Source organism: Aulostomus chinensis, chromosome 24 (assembly GCF_037954235.1).
Source record: "Aulostomus chinensis isolate RoL2024-O1b breed Wild chromosome 24, RoL_Achi_v1.0, whole genome shotgun sequence".
NCBI lineage: Eukaryota > Metazoa > Chordata > Actinopteri > Syngnathiformes > Aulostomidae > Aulostomus > Aulostomus chinensis.
Genome location: NC_141343.1, coordinates 16,250,419 through 16,270,937, shown reverse-complemented (window position 1 = coordinate 16,270,937; position 20,519 = coordinate 16,250,419). Strand labels below are relative to the sequence as shown.

General features: G+C 47.7%; 1 protein-coding gene across 1 annotated transcript in view; it reads right to left on the bottom strand.

Annotated features, from left to right (window-relative positions):
- trpc5a (transient receptor potential cation channel, subfamily C, member 5a) overlaps window positions 1-20,519 on the bottom strand; it is an 80,235-nt gene that overhangs the window by 40,376 nt on the left and 19,340 nt on the right. The window contains exons 2-8 of the mRNA XM_086196822.1: window positions 8,984-9,025; window positions 8,697-8,799; window positions 8,336-8,586; window positions 3,793-3,909; window positions 3,562-3,624; window positions 3,023-3,160; window positions 2,047-2,253 (exon numbers count right to left, since the gene is read on the bottom strand). Coding sequence (XP_086052948.1) covers window positions 2,047-2,253; window positions 3,023-3,160; window positions 3,562-3,624; window positions 3,793-3,909; window positions 8,336-8,586; window positions 8,697-8,799; window positions 8,984-9,016 — 912 coding nt within the window. The 5' untranslated portion in view covers window positions 9,017-9,025. The remainder of the gene's footprint in view (window positions 1-2,046; window positions 2,254-3,022; window positions 3,161-3,561; window positions 3,625-3,792; window positions 3,910-8,335; window positions 8,587-8,696; window positions 8,800-8,983; window positions 9,026-20,519) is intronic.

Genomic DNA, 20,519 nt, shown 5'->3' with positions numbered 1-20,519 from the left:
TCCATCCATCCACCCACCCATCCATCCATCCACCCACCCATCCATCCACCCATCTATCCATCCATCCATCCATCCATCCATCCATCCATCCATCTACCCAACCACCCATCCATCCACCCACCCATCCATCCACCCATCTACCCAACCACCCATCCATCCATCCACCCACCCACCCATCCATCCACCCATCCATCCATCATCCATCCATCCATCCATCCATCCACCCATCTACCCACCCACCCACCACCCATCCATCCATCCACCCACCCATCCATCCATCCATCCATCCACCCACCCATCCATCCATCCACCCACCCATCCATCCATCCACCCACCCACCCATCTATCCATCCATCCATCCATCCACCCATCCATCCATCATCCATCCATCCATCCATCCACCCATCTACCCACCCACCCACCACCCACCCATCCATCCATCCATCCACCCACCCACCCACCCATCCATCCATCCATCCATCCACCCACCCATCCATCCATCATCCCTCCATCATCCATCCCTCCATCTTCCCCCTCTTCTCCTGTTCAGGGTGGTGGGGGTGGAGCCTATCCCAGCAGCCTTCCCCCTGGACAGGTCACCAGTCCATGGCAGGGCCAACACATAGAGACAGACAACCATTGGCTCTCCCAGCCACCGGTCAGTTCAGGGTATTCTCTTAGGAGGCAGACATGAGATGGTGTATCACCACGCAACCATAATGACTTCAGTTACAACAGCTTCCAGTTCCGTGGTGGAACATCTGGTCTTAGAACAGGATACCTGGGTTCGTTCTAAGTCTCTTATTAGTCACCATCAGCTCGCTCTCCTCCCTCGTTCATTTCAGGTTCCGTCCTTCTCCCTCGTTAGTTCCGAGCGTGAGAACGTGTCATTGCTGAGGCCAGGAGTAACCCTCGCCATCTCTACCACGCGGCGGGACGCTTTGAAAAATAGGATTCTCTCCTCTCCTTTGCACAAAGGACTCGTCTGCGAAGCTGCAGCCAATTATTCCTCCCAGCGAGGTGTAGTCGACGCCAGCCCGCGCTGGGCCGGCAGACAGGAAGTTACAGTGAGTCACACAGGAAAGAGGCACGGCGGATTCTTAATGAGAGTGTAATGGCCTGAGGAGGAGAACAGCAAGAAAGGGCGGAATAATCTTCACATCGGTGCTGGAAGATTGCTGGATCAAGAGATTCTTCATCTAGATTGAGCTCAAGTGGCTTTGAGTCCCCAAAGCTGCGAACAAATCTTCAACACATCCGTTTGTGCGACGGATAACAACCGAAAGAGCCGGCAAACGTCCGAGCGGGTTTCCACTCTGCGCTGTGGAAGTCTTCACTGACCCACCTGGAGGGTGGGCGGAGAACGGCAAGGTGATGTGATGTCATCAGCACAGATTCTAGATCATTCCTAAACCTGATCATCAGCTGCCTGAGTTAACCAACCCTGGCCATCACACGGTCAGAGGAGCCAAGGTAGACTTTCTACCTCTCCCTCTCCGTGTGTGTGTGTTTTTTTTCGTTTTCTGTCTCACTATAACCTCTCTAGGGCTCCTTGGTGGAGCTACAAATACAAAAACAAGTACATACTTGTAGAGTACTTGAATCTCGTCTTACACGAGGGGGAGCGCCACCACCCTCCTCATCCTCCCGTCCTTCTTTCATCTGTCTGAGGCAGGCGGTCGGACACACAGACGCCTCGGGCTGGTCGAACTTTCTGTAGTTAAATCTTCCCTCTCGCTCACTTGATCCCTCCAGCTTTCTATTTTTCTCTCTTTCTGTCCCATTAAATCTGCTTCTTTGTATCCGCTCACACTTGCTCATTATCTCACTAACCCATTCATCCTCCCGCCGCTGCCTCACCCGCTCACTCCCTTCCCCTCTGCTCTCTGTTGACTCTATTGAATCCCTGAAGTCCCCCGAGGAGCATGACTAAGTCCCTCAAAGACAAGGAAGTGGTGCACTCTTTGTGACTGAGTGTTTCAGAAGACGTAACCAAGGTTGAAGGTCTTTGTAATGCGAGTATTACTCTGTAATTTGATCTCCTACCTCTTTTTGATGATATTTGATGGCAAGTTTGAGCTTGGCCAGGTCATGGCACTGTCGGGGGTCCAGTTCTTCACTCTGGTCGTTGTCCCTGTGGTTCAGGATGGTCTCCAGCTCTCTCGAGCTCCGTGCCTGATCCAGAAGGTCCTTGGCGAAACGCTTGCACTGCTGCGACAACTCCTCATACTCCTGACGGAACTCGTTCTCCACCTGGGACAACAAAGGTATTATTGTTGCAGGTCATGTGGAGGACAGAACTGAACAAGCTGCTGCTGCTTGGTTGATTCTGGCCCAGAGTCTGACCTGCCAATTTCACTTTGAGAGGATTCCGATTTTCCGTACGTCCAAGACAAACTGTCAGCATCAACGCTGTGTTACCATTCTTGCTTAAAAACGTTAAAGGTTTTCAACCTCTCGCACCAACACATGACATTGTTTTTAAAGAAATGCCGCTTCCAAAAATGCGAAGGTTTCTGCCTTACAAGTTTCCCTTAATTCCGCCGATTTGCTGTTTGCCAACAACAACAAAAACTAGAAGGTACGATGACGTTGTGGTGCTGTAGCTTCTAGCACAAGGAAAAGCACAAGAAAGGCACCAAGTCTCTGGTCTCGGAAGAGCACAAGTGAAGGAGACACTTAAGGTAAATTACGCACATAAATCGCATGCTGCCGATCCCAAAGGGGTTTAACCTGCCATCAAGTTTAAGACGTGGCATCCGTCCAGGTGCTTAGAAGACTGGAGCTCTCTGGAGGCTTCAGGTGGACATTAATGTTGGAGTCTCATGCAATTTGGCAGTAAGATGTATATTACATGAATAAAAATTGGCAGATATAATGAGGCCAGTCCCCCTTCCCTTACTGCTCTTCAAGTCTTTTCACAGCAGACTAAACCTGAGAGGAATCTGCTTGCACGCCGACTTTTTATCTGATAGACTTTGTACTCAAGCGTCTTTGCTAGTAAACGGGTTAACGGCCTAACCTTGCTGAGCTCTTTGAGTTCCCAGCCCAGTCTGAAGGCCGTGAGGATGGGGTCCTCGCTGGACAGGGCGATGAGGGACGGCGAGGCCAAAGCTTTGTAGATGTTGAGCCGAGACCGTGAATGCCGCAGGCTGTCAACCTACAGGGGAGGCAAAGCTCACAGGGTGAGAGACCAGAGATCTTCACACTCTGGGGGGTTTAAAAAACCCTTGTGTACCCTTCCGTTCGCTTCCTACCCTTACTTTTGGTTCACAGGTCACTTCTGGCCTCTTGAAGACTGATATTGTACCTTTGAGGTAATATTCTCCAAAAGAGTGCCTGTAAGTACAGAACTGTACTGATCTCATTCCTCCATTCATGATTCTCGTTAGAAGCAAACCTACCATCTCACCTCTAGTTAGGTGTCATGACTGAGGTTAGCAGACCACTAGACATTAGGGTTAAGTTGGACTTCCAAAATCTTGATAAAGACAATTAATAGTACTTACTTTTCGTCTTAAAATGGTCTTAAATGTACCATTGAGAGGAATAATCGCTTACCTCTGAACTGGACACGCACTCGACACAGTCGCATCGTATCTGGTGTGGTCTGGGGATGGTGACCTACAGCAGCAACATAAAGACGAGGCCTCGTTTACTTTACTCAAAAACGCCACCGTCTATTTCTTGATGGATTTGAACACAGATGCTATCATGCAATAAAAGGGACCATTTGTCTGTAATCATACTCTCAAGATCTGAGTTCCTGGAGGGAAACATCAGTGTCGTTACCTTCTTCTGGACGAGCAGCTTGATGATCTCGTAGTTGTTGGTGTGAGCAGCGAGCATGATGGGAGTTATGTCTGGTGTGAATTCTGAAAACTGACTGTCCATCATCAGTGAGGGGACCTGGAGAAGAGAGTTCAGGAGTGAAACCAAGACCACGGAGAGCTGCTGCTGCTGATCTCCCTGCCTTTGGCTTCCCACGAATGTACGAAGGAAGTCCAGCAGTTACTGCAACGGCAACGAAGCTTTGCTTTGGCAAAAGCAGTCCTGCCAGAACTTACAAATTCACAATGGCAACTTGTCTAGTGTGAGGTCCAAAACAGGGAAGAAGTATGAGCAGAACCAAATCAAATGCGGGGACATTTCATGTGTCCATCAGGAGAAACCACCGAGGAGAAGACGACCGTTCAGAGACGGTGTGTTGATCTCATGAGATGTGAGATCATGAAGGAATTCAAATTCAGAGATATCAGCTCACACGTGGAGACGCTCTCTCACTCCAGAGTGGATGCTTTCATCTCTCCCTCTCATCATCCCTCACTTGCTCTCTCTCTCTCTTTTAACCTCTCCAACATTCCTCCCCTCTGGTTGTCCACATCCTCCATGTTTCTCTACATCCTCTCCTCTTCCTCCATCATTATCCATCTGTTTCCTCTCCTCATATCCTCCTCCTCCTCCTCCTCTTCCATCTCTTTCTGCTCTTCACACTGGAAAAACCTTTTTTCCTCATTTGATCGCTCTCTCTCTCTCTCTCACTCTTTTTTTCATGGCGTGATAAAGAGTGTGAGAACAGCTGCCACGAGGAGGGCATCACTCACTGATTACAGAGAACACACACACACACACACACACACACACACACACACACACACACACACACAGGTAAATAGAAACTACAGGGCTAATCAGTTTAAATTACATCAAATATTACTGATTCAGTCATTTTGAAAGAGAACATTCAGTCTGTGGGCTTCAGTGACCCTGAATTCAGAGGCTCAGAGTTAAAACTGTGGAATTTTAGAAACGCTGTTTAATTCCAGCTTCCACCGTACGACTGAAATGTAGCCGAAACCCCAAAGGTCCTAAAATCCAGAGCTAAGCCAGTTAGTCTGGTTCCCTCGTCTCCACGTCCATGAGTTTTTAGTTAAATGTTTGAAATAAAAGCATGTTCAGGTTTTGTTCTACGGCAAACAAATACCACAGCAAATACCTCACCGGTCAATTATGAACTGTGGATTTGTCGTAAAAGCGGCTAACAAAACTATAACAGGTCATCAGGGGGACAACAACAGAAGTGTGAAGCTTAGCTGTGGTGACGCTGAGGTCATTCTGTAGTCCGTTAGCATGACGTTAGCTTGGTGCTACTAATGATTGCATTTGAAAATCATGAAGGTGTTTTTCTCAGCGGCGCTCTATCAGTCATTAAATAACGCTGGAAGATGTCACGGCAAGAAGTCTTGCAAGAATCGAATTTCAGCAGAAGTCAGACCTCTCCATGTCATTTTGGTTTACTGCATATCAACTGATGCCGCCATGACACGTAATCCTCCGTGACTTGGTTCCTCGGGGCAGAAGGCGAAATGCGTCTAAGAATGTTGGGGGAGATGTGGTGAACAAGGGTTCTTTAGTGAAGATGGGAAATGAAGTCAGCACTACGAGCTAACGGTTAGCCTGAAGGGCTACAATGTTCACGGTTGCTTGCAGACATTGGCAGCTGCTCTGTGACAGTTTTGTCTTTGGTTATTATGGGGAAAGTAGAGAGGAAATCTTCCTGAAATTAGAGAGAGACACATGAAATGATCAGAACTGCTCACACAACCGCCATCTAGGATTCTTTTAGAGTGGCCTTGAGTTGGGAAGGCCTCCGGGATTGCCAGGTGGTCCAGATCAGACCAGAAATCCTCTGATACCTCTTTGAGTGTGTTTCCTTGAGGAAGAGAAAGTGAACGAATACTATCAGGGCAGAAAACCTGGAGAACTTTGTCCTGTTCATTCCTACAGCCCCCATGGGTCCAGAAAAACAATAGGAAATTAAAAGCCCAAAACATTTTGGGTATCCAAGTGCACCCAGTACAGTCTCCGCCTGGTTCTGTCCTCACAAACAGCTTTGCAGTATCTGTGTGCTTTGTGGTACTGATATCAGATGTGGTCCAGTTCTAGTCCAGGAGTCAGTGAGAGGATTCAGTGGTATTTCTCTGGGCAGGATCATTGTTATGGTGCTGTTATTGCCGTCTCATCCCAACCAACTGTCATCACATGTGACTCAGTCATAGTAACAGCAATTGTCACAGTGAGACTGGGAGAATATTCTCTGAGGTCTCACTCATCATGAGAATCCCAGATCCTGAATATGGACCCCAGAGTTGCTGAGCTGGACTGGATTTACTCTGGGTATGAACCTGGCCTCCGGAACCCTGCAGAGGTTCTGGGGGTGTGGTGGCAGACCTGCGGGAACGTTAGTTGTGCTAAAGCAGTGCGACTGTGCAGCTAATAAACAGGATGAATATGAACAGCTGCCATCAGGTTTCTCTGGTTCAGACCAGCACCGACGGATCAAAACAACCAGCACACACACTCACAATCTTTCTTCTTTTAACACACACTCTTGACATCAAAGGGAAGCGAGAGGCTGCTAAACCTTCCTCATCTGCATAGCTGCAACTATTTTCTCTCTCCGTCACTCCTGACAGCCCTCATTTTGTATTCCCTCCCTCTCGGCCTGGCCTTCGTCACTCCGTCCTCTTACCCTCCTTCCTGTGGACCGTCAGATTTCATCCTCCTCTCCATCATTCCCTCTCGACGCCCTGGCTTTCATTTCTAGTGAGCTGATGATGTGGAAAACAGCGTTTGGTCGTAGTTAATCATGGCAGGAGAGGCAGGAAGGAAGGACGGACGGAGGGACGGAGGGAGGAGAATGGAGAGCAGACAGGTCAACAGATTTCCTTGAGAAAAGAAGATAAAAGGCATTGAGTGTACCTGTCAGCTGAGAACCAGCAGCAGGAGCTCGTTGTGTTCATGAACCCACAATGCTGCTGTTTGTTTCAGCTTCGGTTCCTGAATCAACAACACAGCAAGGACATGTTCTGCGGCTCCAGCCACGAAACAACAATCAACCTGATTCTGCAGCAACATTACGACGAGAAGTAAAAAAACAAACAAACAAAAAAACAACAACAACTTTGTAACATGTAAAAAATATGGACTCTGTGCTTCCTGAGTGGTAAAAATGTGGTGAAATACGCATCAATGAGGTATTTTCAACCCCTTACAGCCTGCCTTCACTGAACTGTTGCCACGTGACTGCTGGCCTCAGCGGAATCGGCCTTGGCTGCACATTTGCAGTGATGAACACAGGATTCAAGGTTTTTCAAGGATCTGATTGGGGCAAAGCTGTTCGTTTTACACAAAACTTGAAGTCTGACATGTGAAACTGAGGGGATTTTGACGAATTATTGTAACTTTGAGCTAATTTCTTCAGATACAGGCCTACGTCGGCCTCAAGGGAAGATCTGATGCAGCTTCTGCTGTAATTGTGTGGCTGTTAAGAGAACACCAAGCTGGACCTGAAGAAACACCTGCACAACATGCATTGATGTTCTGCAGGTGTTTCTCTTCAAGAGGGTGAATAAAAACTGGAGAGAGGAATACTTGTGGACTCTCATCATTGAGGGTGAATACATGCAATAAACACGACTGCATGTCAGAGGTCGGCACTAAAAGGTCACGGCCTCGTTGTCCACGAACCAGACAGGAAGATAGAGCCGATTTAGCGAGGCACAAATGAACAGCAGTGGATGGGAGGTGTTAGCATACTGTCATCAAATGGGCTTTTTCCAAAAAGTCTGCATTCGTATAAGACATGCTGTGTACAGAAGTCGCTAGTAAGAACAAAAACCTGGAGGGTTCCTTTACGAAATGACCGCCTGTGTTCAATAAAAGTGAAGAAGAAGAAGCGAAAGCAGAAACAGATGAAACAGGTAACTCCACAGAAACACAGCGAGAACAGATTTGTTCCAGTCCTTGTCCAACTGAGAGTCGACCAAAACCTTCCCACAATCCCCTGCTTCAGCCAAGGGTTGGTTACCATGGTGATGTGGAACCAGCCTGAGACAGGGCAGGAATAAAGGAAAGTCTCCTTTTATCGCTTTCTCGATGTCTCGTAGCCCCCCCACTACCTCCACTCATCTTTTTCTAATTGCAAATCAGTTTCACTTCCTCCTCAGAACCCCCCAAACACCTACATGTTGTACACTATTTCCCTCACACACACACACACACACACACACACACACACACACACACACACACACACACACACACACACACACACAGAGCAGCAGACAAATCTTCTGTCTGCCTCTAAATCTTGTTTCACAGTGCGTCTATGAACGAGCTGGTTAATTCTCCTCCTCGGCAAAACGTGGGACGAACGACGCGTCACACTCAATAGACGCAGAACTACACAATCACACACCACACACACACACACACACACGACTGAATAAGCACTACGCATGAGTGGATGCAACATAAGATTGCGTACACACACCTGCTTCTCGCCGCTGGGCCTCCGGTGTGACAGCAGCAGCTCCACGGCGCCCACCACCTCCTTCCTGATGGCGTAGAGTAGGGCGTCGCCTGTGTGGATGCCGTGGTCCAAGAGGAGTTCCATGATCTCCAGGTTCTCGTTCTCGATGGCGATGAGGAGCGCGCTGCGGCCCAGCGGGTCCAGACAGTTGACATCCATGTTGTAGTAGACCTCCGCCTCACGGAGGGCGTGTTTGACGCCCGCATAGTCACCTGGAGGGATGAGGGAGATGAACCATGACAAACTCAGGTTGTCCACTCGTCAGTCTTCAATAGTCCTACCAATATAGATGAAACTGTGACGCATGGCGGTGTGGACCTACCCTTCTCTACAGCGGTGAGGTAGGCCCGCTCCTCCGCTGACAGCTCCACCTCGGCCCGGACAATCTGCAGCGGGATGCGGTCACGGTATGGCGAGTATGTCGCCTAAATGGAAGCAAGAAAATACAATTTTTCCCCAGCAAAGCACGAAAAGGCTCTTAAACACTCAGTGCTCCATCACAATCAATGACAGTCAGCTCAAGGTAGCGATCTGTTTCCTGTTCCAGGGACGTCAGGACAGCAATCGACACAATTGACTACATGATCATTGGTATGATCATTGACTCACCTTCTTGTAGTACAGCTGTGTCATGGGATTCATCTGGCCGGCCTACGAGAAGGAGGGAGAGGAGAGAACATGTCATCAGAGATTGAGGAGTCATGATTCCCAATCTGAGGTACAAGTACCCCATGTGTACGCACGGGTACTTAAAGGGGAATGCCAAAAAAAATCTGTAGTAACCTCTCAAAACCCTTGTCCTGCAAGGACACGTTCTCGCTGTCCCTCTGACCTCAGTCCATCTCTCTGCCACGTAGAGGCACTAGGTACCAGTGGGCAAGGGCCAGGGGGGCCAGGGGATCTTGGGGATACGCACTCATAGGCCTGATGTGTCGACCATGTACACGTGGCGTAAATAATGGATGAGTATTTACTGTTCAGCAAGCCGGCATTCACACCAAAGGCCATTCGCTATCAGGGATTATCTTCAGTCCTCTGTTGTGTTCTACACGTGTGAAGGAGCTGCACATGAGAGAGCGGATTACAAAAAAAATCGATAGACTTGAACAAGAGGATAATCGGTGGAGGAACCGACGAAGAATATAATTGTTAGTGGCAGCTGCAGCCTGGAGTCTTTCTGCGTGACAGCAGGAGTGGAGTCTGCTGACACCGATGGCAGTGATGGACGGCCAGACAGTCGGAGCGCTGCAGATTAGGGAGGTTCATTTAGAAAAGCGCCGTTCACACACATTCACGGCGCTTTTCTAGAGGCAGATTAGTGACTCTTCATACATTCAGCAGCATAAACAGCCACGATGAGGCTCGTCTCACCGTATTAGAGGCTCCGGTCGTCTTAATACATGTAATCCTCATGAACCGCTGCCTCCTGGAGAACGCTCACAAGTTCTGACTGCTTAAACACAGCAGGGTGTTTGCGGTGCTGTGACACCTCTGCTTCGTTTGCTCTGGTCTGAACCGGTTCACCCCTTTTTTGGTTTTCACACAGAAAAACAACAACAACTGAAATTCATCACTGTAAACCTCTTAGTTGACACCAATGCTGCCATTCCGCCCTCGCGGGCTGCTGTCTTCAAAGCCCCCCCCTTGTCAAACAACACCTGTAAGCTAGCTAGCTAGCTTGCAAGGAATGGATGATGATGATGACATGGATGATATTCATTGCATCTCTTTGCAAAACCAAAGTAGAACCAATGGACCAGAAACAAGTTTATTGTGTAGAAGATGTTGCCTTGGACAAGCACTGGACTCGGTGCCACCAACAACAATTATGATTCTTACAAAAAATAGCCGGCTGGTTGTGTTCTACGATAGCAGATGTTCCTCCTCGCCATGGCGGGACATCTTGCGAACCTAAAGGAATTACATGCGACGTCTTCTGTCAAAAAGCAAGTTTGGGTACTCGAGGCGAGGAAGGGGTTACTCAGTATTATTGTTGTGGAAATATTCAATCAGTTCTTAAGAGTTGCTTTTAAATATTGCATTTAGCAAAAAAAAAAGTACTTCTTATTCTCACATTCTGCAATAACAGAGCAACAGTATTAAGGAGTCGTTAGCAATCTCCGTTAGCTCCATTGTTGTTCTCCACCGACTCTACCCAAGGCTCATTAGCCTCTACAGATTCCACCGTGTTCACTAGCTAGTCGCTAAGTGTGCTAGCCACTTCAGATCATTATAAAGTTTTCTGTATCATTTAGATCACATCGTTGCTCAGTTGTTGGAGAGGAAACACTCGGCTGTTTCTACACAAAGAAAACTCCCACCTCGTGTCTTTGAACACAGCGAGGCCAGTCCAGCGCTGCAGCTCTGCAGTCAGAGAGCTTTAATGAAGCTGAAAGGGAAAATCTTCAGTTGAAGTGCTGTTAGTATTTAAAATCTGAGCCACGGCCAAGACCTTAAATCTTTAAAATACTGAGAAACCAGACACACACACTTGCAGCTAAAGACACTTCTCGTCCTGTCAAGTTCAAACACAGAGGAGGAGACACATCGCTGCCAGAACCATACGAGTCCTGAATCCTAAAGCCCACCTCTGGAGTCACCGAGTCTGTGGCGTCAGAGACAGTCAGGCTGCATTTATCGCTCTGAAAGGGCCATTTATCTGGCGACGATGGTGCCGGTGTTTGAATGAACGGTGATTGGAGGAAGCAGTCGTCCCTCCACTTTCATTTGCTGGTATAATTCAGTGATTATGAGGCCAACGAAGGAAACATGGTGACCCCCGCCATGTTCCGTGACCTCCTGAGCCGCAGTTTTCAAATTTAACACGACTGATTTGCTCGCAGCACACAACAGCACAGAACTCAGAGGGAGGCGTCTTCACGGACTTAACATCTACCTGGATGGTAAGAGGCTGCGATGACTTCACCTGGTGTTGGTCCAACAGGCTTACAGGTGACAAAAATAAAAACAGATACGACTTGAAGTCCTCCAGCAAGGCCAGAAGTGAGAATCAAAGCACGTCGATTGAAAACGGGACGCAGAACTGTTCCTTTCCGGTGACGCCTGGTCGTCATGGCGCCCGGTTACATCCTCCTCCTGACGAAGGAGCCATGTGGAGGATGTAGCTGCCAGGCGCCATGACGGCCAGGCGTCACCCGAGGCCTCTTTCTAAGTCCAGCTTCCTGGATTCCTAAATTGAGTGAGAAATTAAACCTTACTAAGCGATAAAGATCTGCACGCCTGCAGGTTATGTTGACGCCTAAATCACGTGGATGAGATTAAGCCTGCAGTGGCCAGCGAACAGCTGCTGGACTGCAGATGCGTTTAAGATCTGCATAGTGCGGGGGAATTTATGCTGACAGCTTTACAATGCTCCACTGACTGTAGTACAGCAATGCAGATAAACTCCCTGCTCACTTCCCCTTCCTTCTCCCGCCTTACTTCCTCCACCTTTTACTCCATCAAATGCTCGTTTACTTTGCATTTCTGTAGCCTCCACATGTTCCCTCTTCTTCCTTGGGAACATCCTTCACTCACTGCATCATTCTGCTCTATTTTCTGCTCCTTGTTTCTGTCCTTTAAAAAAAAGAAAAAACTTCCCACAGTTCTTTTCTCTTTCCGTCTCATTGCTTCGTCTTGCTGTTTCGGCTGCAGGAGACACAAATCTCTCCGACGCTCCGCAGCTGTCCCTCTCTCAGCCCTCCCTCCCTCCCTCCTGCATTTTTTAAAAACCACTGGTTCTTTACGGTGGAGAACATCACTATTTCTGAATAAATCCACATGTGAACCATCTTCAACTGATCACATTCTGGTTTCACCAACGCAGGATAATGCTGGATACCAAACGACAGCACAACATTGATGGCAAATCACGTCTCATCACGCGTGAGTCACTTTAATAAGTTTGTTCTCTCAAGATTTCCTAAAGCAGGACAGACAGGGCCCAGACGTCGGCCTTGGACCAGCTTTTGTCCTCCAGAACTTTCCTGCTCGGGTCCTGATTTAATCTGCAAGCAGTCATGAGCCCAACCTCCAGATAACACATGTATATTACATAATGGCCAGTCACTTGCTGACATGAAAGATAACATTGTAACGTTAGCAAATATGTCCAACGTTAGCTCAGCTGCATCAGCTAACCCCACATTAGCAGGCTTAGCAGGCTACTAGCTTGGTGTGGCATTATTAGAATGATTTTAGCAGAATATTTATGAAAGCTGAGTGTTTGACAAGCTTGGGAGGTGTGTGACCTTTAGTCAAGGTTATAATTTCATCCTTTAATGAAATTATGGGGTGAGAATCCTGGATCTGAACATTCTCTCCGGTGAAGGATTTAGCCGAGGTCATGTACAATTGTAAAATAAAAAGGTATCTCAAATTTTTACTCTTATCAAGGTAAGCTTGATTTAAATTCAGTCTAAATTGTGCTGAGCTGAGAAAGGTAGAGGAAACACCTTGGCCCCACTTTAAAATCACTGCAGTAAATCATGTCAGACATTTTATGAATCTCCTAGTAGCTGTTAAAGACGAGGTCGGACTCGACCCTGAGAGCATCCAAGACTCGCTGCTGCTCCTGGGAGGCAGAATCAATGCATTGTTTGGCTTTGATTCACCTCATTTTATTGGATTTTTCTACGATAACGTCAGAGTTTGTTCGTATTCTTTAATATTTTACACACTTCTCATCTCAGACGTCGTACAAACTACTAATACTGCTCTAAATTGTATTAGGTATCTCTCCTTGACTGGACCACGTTTTGTTCTGACAACTTTTTACTCTTATTCCTGACATTTTAACACCAATATCAGTACTTTCTTCTCCTTGTGTGTTATAAACAGCCATGTTACTTAGAAGTGATGCATATAAAAGATGCAATAATAGAAACAAGTGATTTTTGGGGGGAGTGGGGGGCTGTAGCCTTTCCAGTACACTTGATGCTGTACAGCTTTACTTTCACTTGAGCAATTTTATGTCTGCTTGTATTCTTTTTAAAGAAGTATCTGTACTGCTACTTGAGTACTGAATGGTGATTCTACTTTACTGTCTGCACACACCACAAGAACACTTCTATACTTTCAGGTACACTTTTAGAAAAACGTTCCCTCAAAGGTAAAGTTTGAACCCCAAAACTGCAGTATTGGTCTTCAACAGGCCAGAAGTACATCTTTGACCAGCAGGACAAGTACTGATGGGTACACACTTGTCTTACTAAGAGGAACATGCATTTGTACCCTTTTAAATGAACACTGGTGTTTTGGAGCGTGTGCTGACTCTTATCCATTCCAGGACCATTCATGCTGAATGTCAACCCCCCCCCCAGTGACAACTCACAAGTCTCTTGTACGAGTCCCTGACAGAAGCCTCCACGTCACTCAGAGTTCATCTGTGAGAACCGGAGTGCTTCTAATGTCTAATTTCATCTCTGCTCTGCGGCTAATACTAATTCATGACCGGGTCACGGTGGCGGTGGGGTGAGGGTGGTACTCCGCACCTCCCCCACCCCAGCAGCACACGCCGGCTCCTGGGGCCAGGTGAGATATAATTTCTCCAGAGTACCACGTAGACGTGCCTGGAATACTGCCCTGGACCTGGGAGGCATCCTAATCAGAGGGGCGAACCGCCTCGGCTGACTCCTCCATAATCCACTCCTCATTTCAGATTAAAGGTCCACTTGACAGCGAAGACACAAGACAAACATTTTCAGCTTCACCGTTTAGTCTAACAGAGGTAATGTCCGCTGTCAGTCCTTTTGAATAGCGAACGTTAGCATAGCTCATACGTGCGCTTGATCCTCGTGAGCAGCTTTTGGGCGTCATACAAAACATCAAACAGACCCGCTGTATTAAAATGTGGATCTGGACTCGTCCCGGGTCTTGTTTGGACCTGTGAGGAGCTAGCAAGCTCAGATCACCAACGACAGTTTTCAGTAACTCACAGAAAAATGTAGAGAAAACTGGCAAACGTAAGGACGACAAGACTCCAGAGATAAAGAGAACTCTGAACTCAAACAGCAGGAACTAACTTTGACACGAATGGAAAACACGGAAAACAGAGGATGAAGAAAAGTTCAGAACTGAGGTCACTGAAATACAAACTAGTGTCCAAATCTGAGTGTCCAGAACCTCAAGGGATTGTGACAGTTTGTAAGTGTACAAGGATTATTCTTCTGACACGATCACTTCCTGTGGACTACAAAAATACATCACCCTTGACATGCAAACTTCCTGTGGACTACAAAAATACCTCGTCCCTGATGATCTAACTTCCTGTTGGACTACAGAGATACCTCGTCCCGTAGCATAATTAATTCACTAGAACGTCACCTTTCTCCTCTACAAACACTGTAAACCATCTGCCAAACCATTTCTACTCATCTCTGATTATCTGGTGTGACATCATCGCTCTCACTCTCCTCGCCACTTTGATCTCCTGCTCTTCCGTGACATTTTTACTGTCCCTTCGTTCAATTTCCCTGCATTACTTCGGCCATTTATCTCTCTAACTCCACTCTGTCACTGGCGGCGCCCTCAGGTGATTTTTCCCCCGACTGTCTCCGCCCATCTTGGCCGCGCTTCATCAAACTTTCTCGCTGAAGTCCCCTCTGCTCTCAGGTTGTAGTTTCAGCTCTCGTTTTCTCTCAAAATGTCGCTCTACCTCTCCTTGACATTGACGTTCATCGCCACGCTTCGCTCTACATTCGTCAGCCAGTCTCCTGCTCTGGCATTCTCCTCACAACCTTCCTCTTCCTCCCCCAAGGCGGCCTGTCGTCCTCCCTCCTCTCCCCCATCCTGCCCTTTTCCTCCTGTCTATAAAGACATGAGTTTGCATAAAACACCAAAATGTACTCCAGTGCACTCCTAACGTATTTACAAGATAGAATGAGCCTCGTATTTACTGTTTCTGGCCTTACTGGTGATTATACGGGAGGTTTTTTGAAGGATTGAAAAACATTTCTTCATTATGTGGTTGGGTTTTTTTGGGCTAAAAGAATACAATAAAAGTTCAAACAAAATCCTTCAAAATAAATATGTGATCACGTAACAGGCTTACACAACTTACCAGGTAACAGCAGAGCTGGAGGTCATACGTGTTCTCTGCTTTATGAAGGGTCACAAAGAGTAGGAATACATGGTTAATTATGCTGATGTGTTGCTTATTCAGCACTCCTGGATATAAATAAGCATGAACTCAGGATTATTAATGAACCCTAACGTAAAAAGTCACCCGGAAGCCTAAAACTTAACATGTCGGAAAAATTGATTTATCATCCAACTTGAAGTGGGCTTTGAAAAGTACTCTGATGGAGTCAGTCAGCAAGGTATCCCCACGGCGGGTTCCAGGGCGAAAACATTGTTCCACACTGATGCCGCTGATTTACTGTTGGGTTTGTGATGTAAAAAGTGAAGCAGAAGGAAGTGAGAGTGTGATACCAAATCCTACGGCTCCACAAGCGCACACTTCCATCGGTTCCACCCCACCGGGGTTCTTGTACACTGGGACAACAGCGGTCCGACTCGTGATGTATTCCAGCTAAAACTCGATGTGTAAGAATAAACATTTTTTACAAATAATTTAAAAAAGATGCCGGTGTTCTGAAAGAAGTACTGTCGCGTATCTGCTGCCATGGAAACAAAAACAAGCGGGGAGAGGGGGAGTAGAGGTGAATCTTAATGAGTTCTTGCTGGTGTTCTGGAGCGATAAACCCAGGTTCTGTTGTCTTGTGTTCCAGGACTGATGCGACGCCGCCATGACGAAAGGTCAAAAGGTGAATCTTAACTGGAATCTTAATGAGTCGCCAACCTACTTTTGACCCTGAAAATCCAAAGCGCCGAGGCCGAAGCTGCTGAAAAGTTGAACCTTTAAACTTAAACATTCAACTTTCATAGATGATTGACTGGGCCTGCGCCCTGCGAGGGTCAAGTTCCCACTTTATTTTGAAAGTCTGCCCTCCTGTGTTTGACATTGTGTTTTACTTCCTGTCAGAGAGCGACGTCCCCAAAGACGGTCCGGGACATGTGAACGTGCAAACGGGTTTTCAACGGTTGATCACACACAACCTGGAGGCCGCAGCAGAAGAAGAAAGTGAGCAAACAGAAAATTTCTGGCGAATCAAACTGTTGGCAGATGATGCAACCCTTTGTTGTGTAACGTTCTAAATTTAGACGCCAGTCAGCATTTGGGGAGACGAGACCGCGAGCTGAACTGGAGATTTCTAAACCCCGTCGCTCCCTCTCATCCTGGGGGAGCCTCTAATCTCTCTGCCCCCCCCCCCCCTCCTCACCCCTCCATTCTTCAGTTCTTCTCTCTCTCTCTCCAACTTTTCTGTCCGGTCATCCTTCAACCATCCAAACTGTAAATCCACCATCTGCTATCTCTCCTCACCTCTCCGTCCTCTCATTTATCTCCTCTCTACCCTACTCTCCCCTCCTTCCTACATCCATCATCTCTCCATCTACCATCTCTCCATCTGTCCCGGCTATGATTTATCTCTCTGTCCCTTAGACCCTTCATCTCCGCCGGTGGACCGTCCAGCTCGCCATGACGTCAGCGTATTAATAGCCAGAATCATTTGATGAATGTGTTTATTCAGCCAGTTCCTGATGTGACACATTTCAGTTTACCGGCTGAAAAAGAGTCTTGGCAGCGTTTGAGTTGGCAACCAGGAGGAAAAGTTAATTTTGGATGGTGGACATGAATCACTTGTACAGCTGCCATGATTAGAAACTCAACTCGGCTTTGAGAACGTACAAATAGGATCCGTGTGAAGCTGCAGCACATGGTCACGGTCCAAAAACCAGCAACAATCAATATTCCACTGTTACTGCAGTTTTCTCCTGGCTCCCACAACGGCGATATTCAGATTAGACTCTTCGAGTGACGAAGGAGACATCCCGCTAACGCTAACCGCTAATACCGTTCAAACGCAGTAAATTCCACCAACTAAAGATCGCTGGCGTTTGGTTACAGAGCCTCCCGCTAGGATCATGGACATCAATTCTCCTCACTCATGAGAAAAGCTGAGTCTTTACTGTTTTCCAACTTTGTTATATCACTCTTGAGCATGCTAGCATAAAGCTAGCACAACCCACTTTATTACACCCCAAATGATTCCTTGCCACTTTCCTTCCCTCCCTCCTTCCCTCCTTCCTTCCTTTGACTCCTTTAATTAAGTCGTCTGTAATTACACAACCAGCCAGAACTGAACGCTACATCAGTCTTCTTAATTGGCCTTGTTCAGATGTTGGAACGTGTGTGTGTGTGTGTGTGTGTGTGTGTCTTTGTTTTAACTGCATGGTTGGACATCACATGGGGGGGGGTGTCATGAAAACACACATACAAACACACACAAAAACACACAGGGAATTTTCCTAAACGGTGATAAATGGATCTATTATCACCTCAGGGTGTGTGTGTGTGTGTGTGTGTGTGTGTGTGTGTGTGTGTGTGTGTGTGTGTGTGAGAGATAGAGGTGTGGATGCAGTTACATCTTGACATTCTCATCATACTCAATGTGTGTGTTGAAACAAAACCTTGTACATGCACACACGCATAAATGCACACACACGCCTGTCTCTACTGGTGCTTAGTCATGACAGAGGGAGGCAGCGGCATCGCCATGGAAACAGCAGCTTAAAGTTGCTGCGGGTTCTTGCAGCAGCAGGTTTGTAACCGTAAGTTCGATTCCCGCCTCCGTCGTCACCATAATTGATAGAAATAAACAGAAAGGAGGCGGCCCGGTGGAGCAGTGGTCCTCCCTGTGGCCCCCAGCAAGAAGGTTGTGGGTGGAGCAGTGGTCCTCCCTGTGGCCCCCAGCAAGAAGGTTGAGGGTGGAGCAGTGGTCCTCCCTGTGGCCCCCAGCAAGAAGGTTGAGGGTGGAGCAGTGGTCCTCCCTGTGGCCCCCAGCAAGAAGGTTGTGGGTGGAGCCCCGGCTGCAGCACGGGGTCTTTCTGGGTGAGTCTCCATGTTCTCCCTGTTCCTGCTGGGTTCTCTCTGGTACTCCAGCTTCCTCCACAGTCCAAAGACATCAAGAGGGACCAGGTTAATCCAGACTCTAAATTGACCGTAGGCGTGGCTGGGAGAGCCAATGGTTGTCTGTCTCTATGTGTTGGCCCTGCCATGGACTGGTGACCTGTCCAGGGGGAAGGCTGCTGGGATAGGCTCCACCCCACCACCCTCAACAGGAGAAGAGGGGGAAGATGGAGGGATGGATGATGGATGGGTGGGTGGATGGATGGAAAGAAAGAAACAGAAAGGAACTCAGCAACTTCAAGGGAAGGCCTCTGATGGTCCCTCATCACCAGAGACCCTCCTCTAGCCCAGTTACAGCCGCACTGCACTTCAGATTTGGTCGTTAAGGTTTACGTGTTTCTATCACCTGTACGACTACCTTCTCTTATTGGGTCCTTTGCTGTCTGTTTTTATCAGAAGTTTTTACATGGTGTTTTATTTGGAAAAGGGTCTTCCTGATCAGCTCCATCTTCCCTGTGCAAATTAACACCCCTTCTGTATCAGTAATTCTTGCCTGACGGCGCACAGAGACCCTATGGGTCACACCTGACATCTGCGCTGGTTTTGGTGGGAACCACACCTCGTCCAAATTGGCTGAGATCAACTCTGGCTGGCTCAGTGTTGCCGATACGCAAAACAGGCACGTCGGGTTGGAAATCAGGGCTGAGACCCTCACAAAGCTAGCTTAGCACACTGAATGGTAGCGGAAGGGAAGTGTTCGTGTCGCTCTTGTGTTTGATCCCCACTCAGAATTACAAATTCAGCACAAATGTCCACTGGGACGTGAGAATGAACAATAAAGGTTTTGGAGGTCGAAGGTCAAGGTCACTGTGCCTCTTCACATGTGAACAAAATCTGCCCCTGCTGGTACCTCAGTGACACCTTGAGGGAATTTCTTCAAATTTGGCACGGACGTCCACTGGGAATCGAGGATGAACTGGAACGTTTTTGCTGGTCAGAAGTCGCAGGGGCACAAAACAGAGGCGCACAACCACGATGCAGTATTTCTACCTCTCACCAAAACAAAGACCTTTCCCCATGTCAATCAATCGAAAGAAAAGAGAACCCAACACACGACTGGTGTCAGTGTTCAGTCACGGTGTCAATAACACCGCTGGCAACCTGGTACGGCGACAAGGGCGCATGTGTCAGTCACCTTGTTTACGTAATCAAAGTCTTGTTATGATCACTGGAAAACACACACACACACACACACACACACACGGAGGGAAGCGAGCCCATGAAAGCAGGCCTCCGGCTAATTAGTCCTCCTTCCCCACACACAACCTGTGTTTGTGTGTCTCTTTGTGTGTGCGTGTGTGTGTGTGTGGTTAATTAGCCGGGAAGACAGCAGGCAGATGCAGGATAGCTTCTTTTGATCTGGCACTACTGAGTACTTCCAAGACTCTCTCTCTCCCTCTCTCTCCCACACACACACACTTTCAAAACAGAGATGACATCAGTTCTTAGGGTGACATTTGCAGTCAAGTCAACACTTAACAGTGCGCGCACAAACACACACACACACAAAAGCTGTGTAAGCGCCAAACAGGAACAAGTGCTCTAATTGTGGATTGTTTGGCTACACTCTCCTAACACAGTGTGTTTTAGTGTGTGTGTGTGTGTGTGTGTGTGTGTGTGTGTGTGTGTGTGAAAGTAAATACGCCCTGGGTCAGCGTGAAGGGCAGTGAAGCGCTAGAGTGAAAAGTGACAGTGACAGGAGACAAAGTGAGCGCGAGGCAGGAGGACGGTTCCAGGAGTGAATCATGACGACAGCCCCTCGCGCTGCTCTCCTCTCTACTTTCACTTTTCCTGTCTCATTCATCTTCTCCGCCGCCTCCCCACCATCCAACCTGCCGTCATCTTCGTTTTTACGCTGCGCTCTCAGCGTTCGCGCACGCACACACACTCACACACACTCGCTGCCTCACTGACTCTTAGCCGTACCTCGGTTTGGTGCTCACATACATCAAATGGGATTATTGTCCTCTCAAGAGTTTCCCCATCCAGGTGAGTTGGGGCAACTTCAAAGAACTCTGAAGGTGCTTGCATGTTCATGTCACCTGACCCAGGCTCCTTCCACATCCCGGTGTGGTTTGTTTTAGCAGGTGTGGAACTCAGGCGGAGCCAAACAAG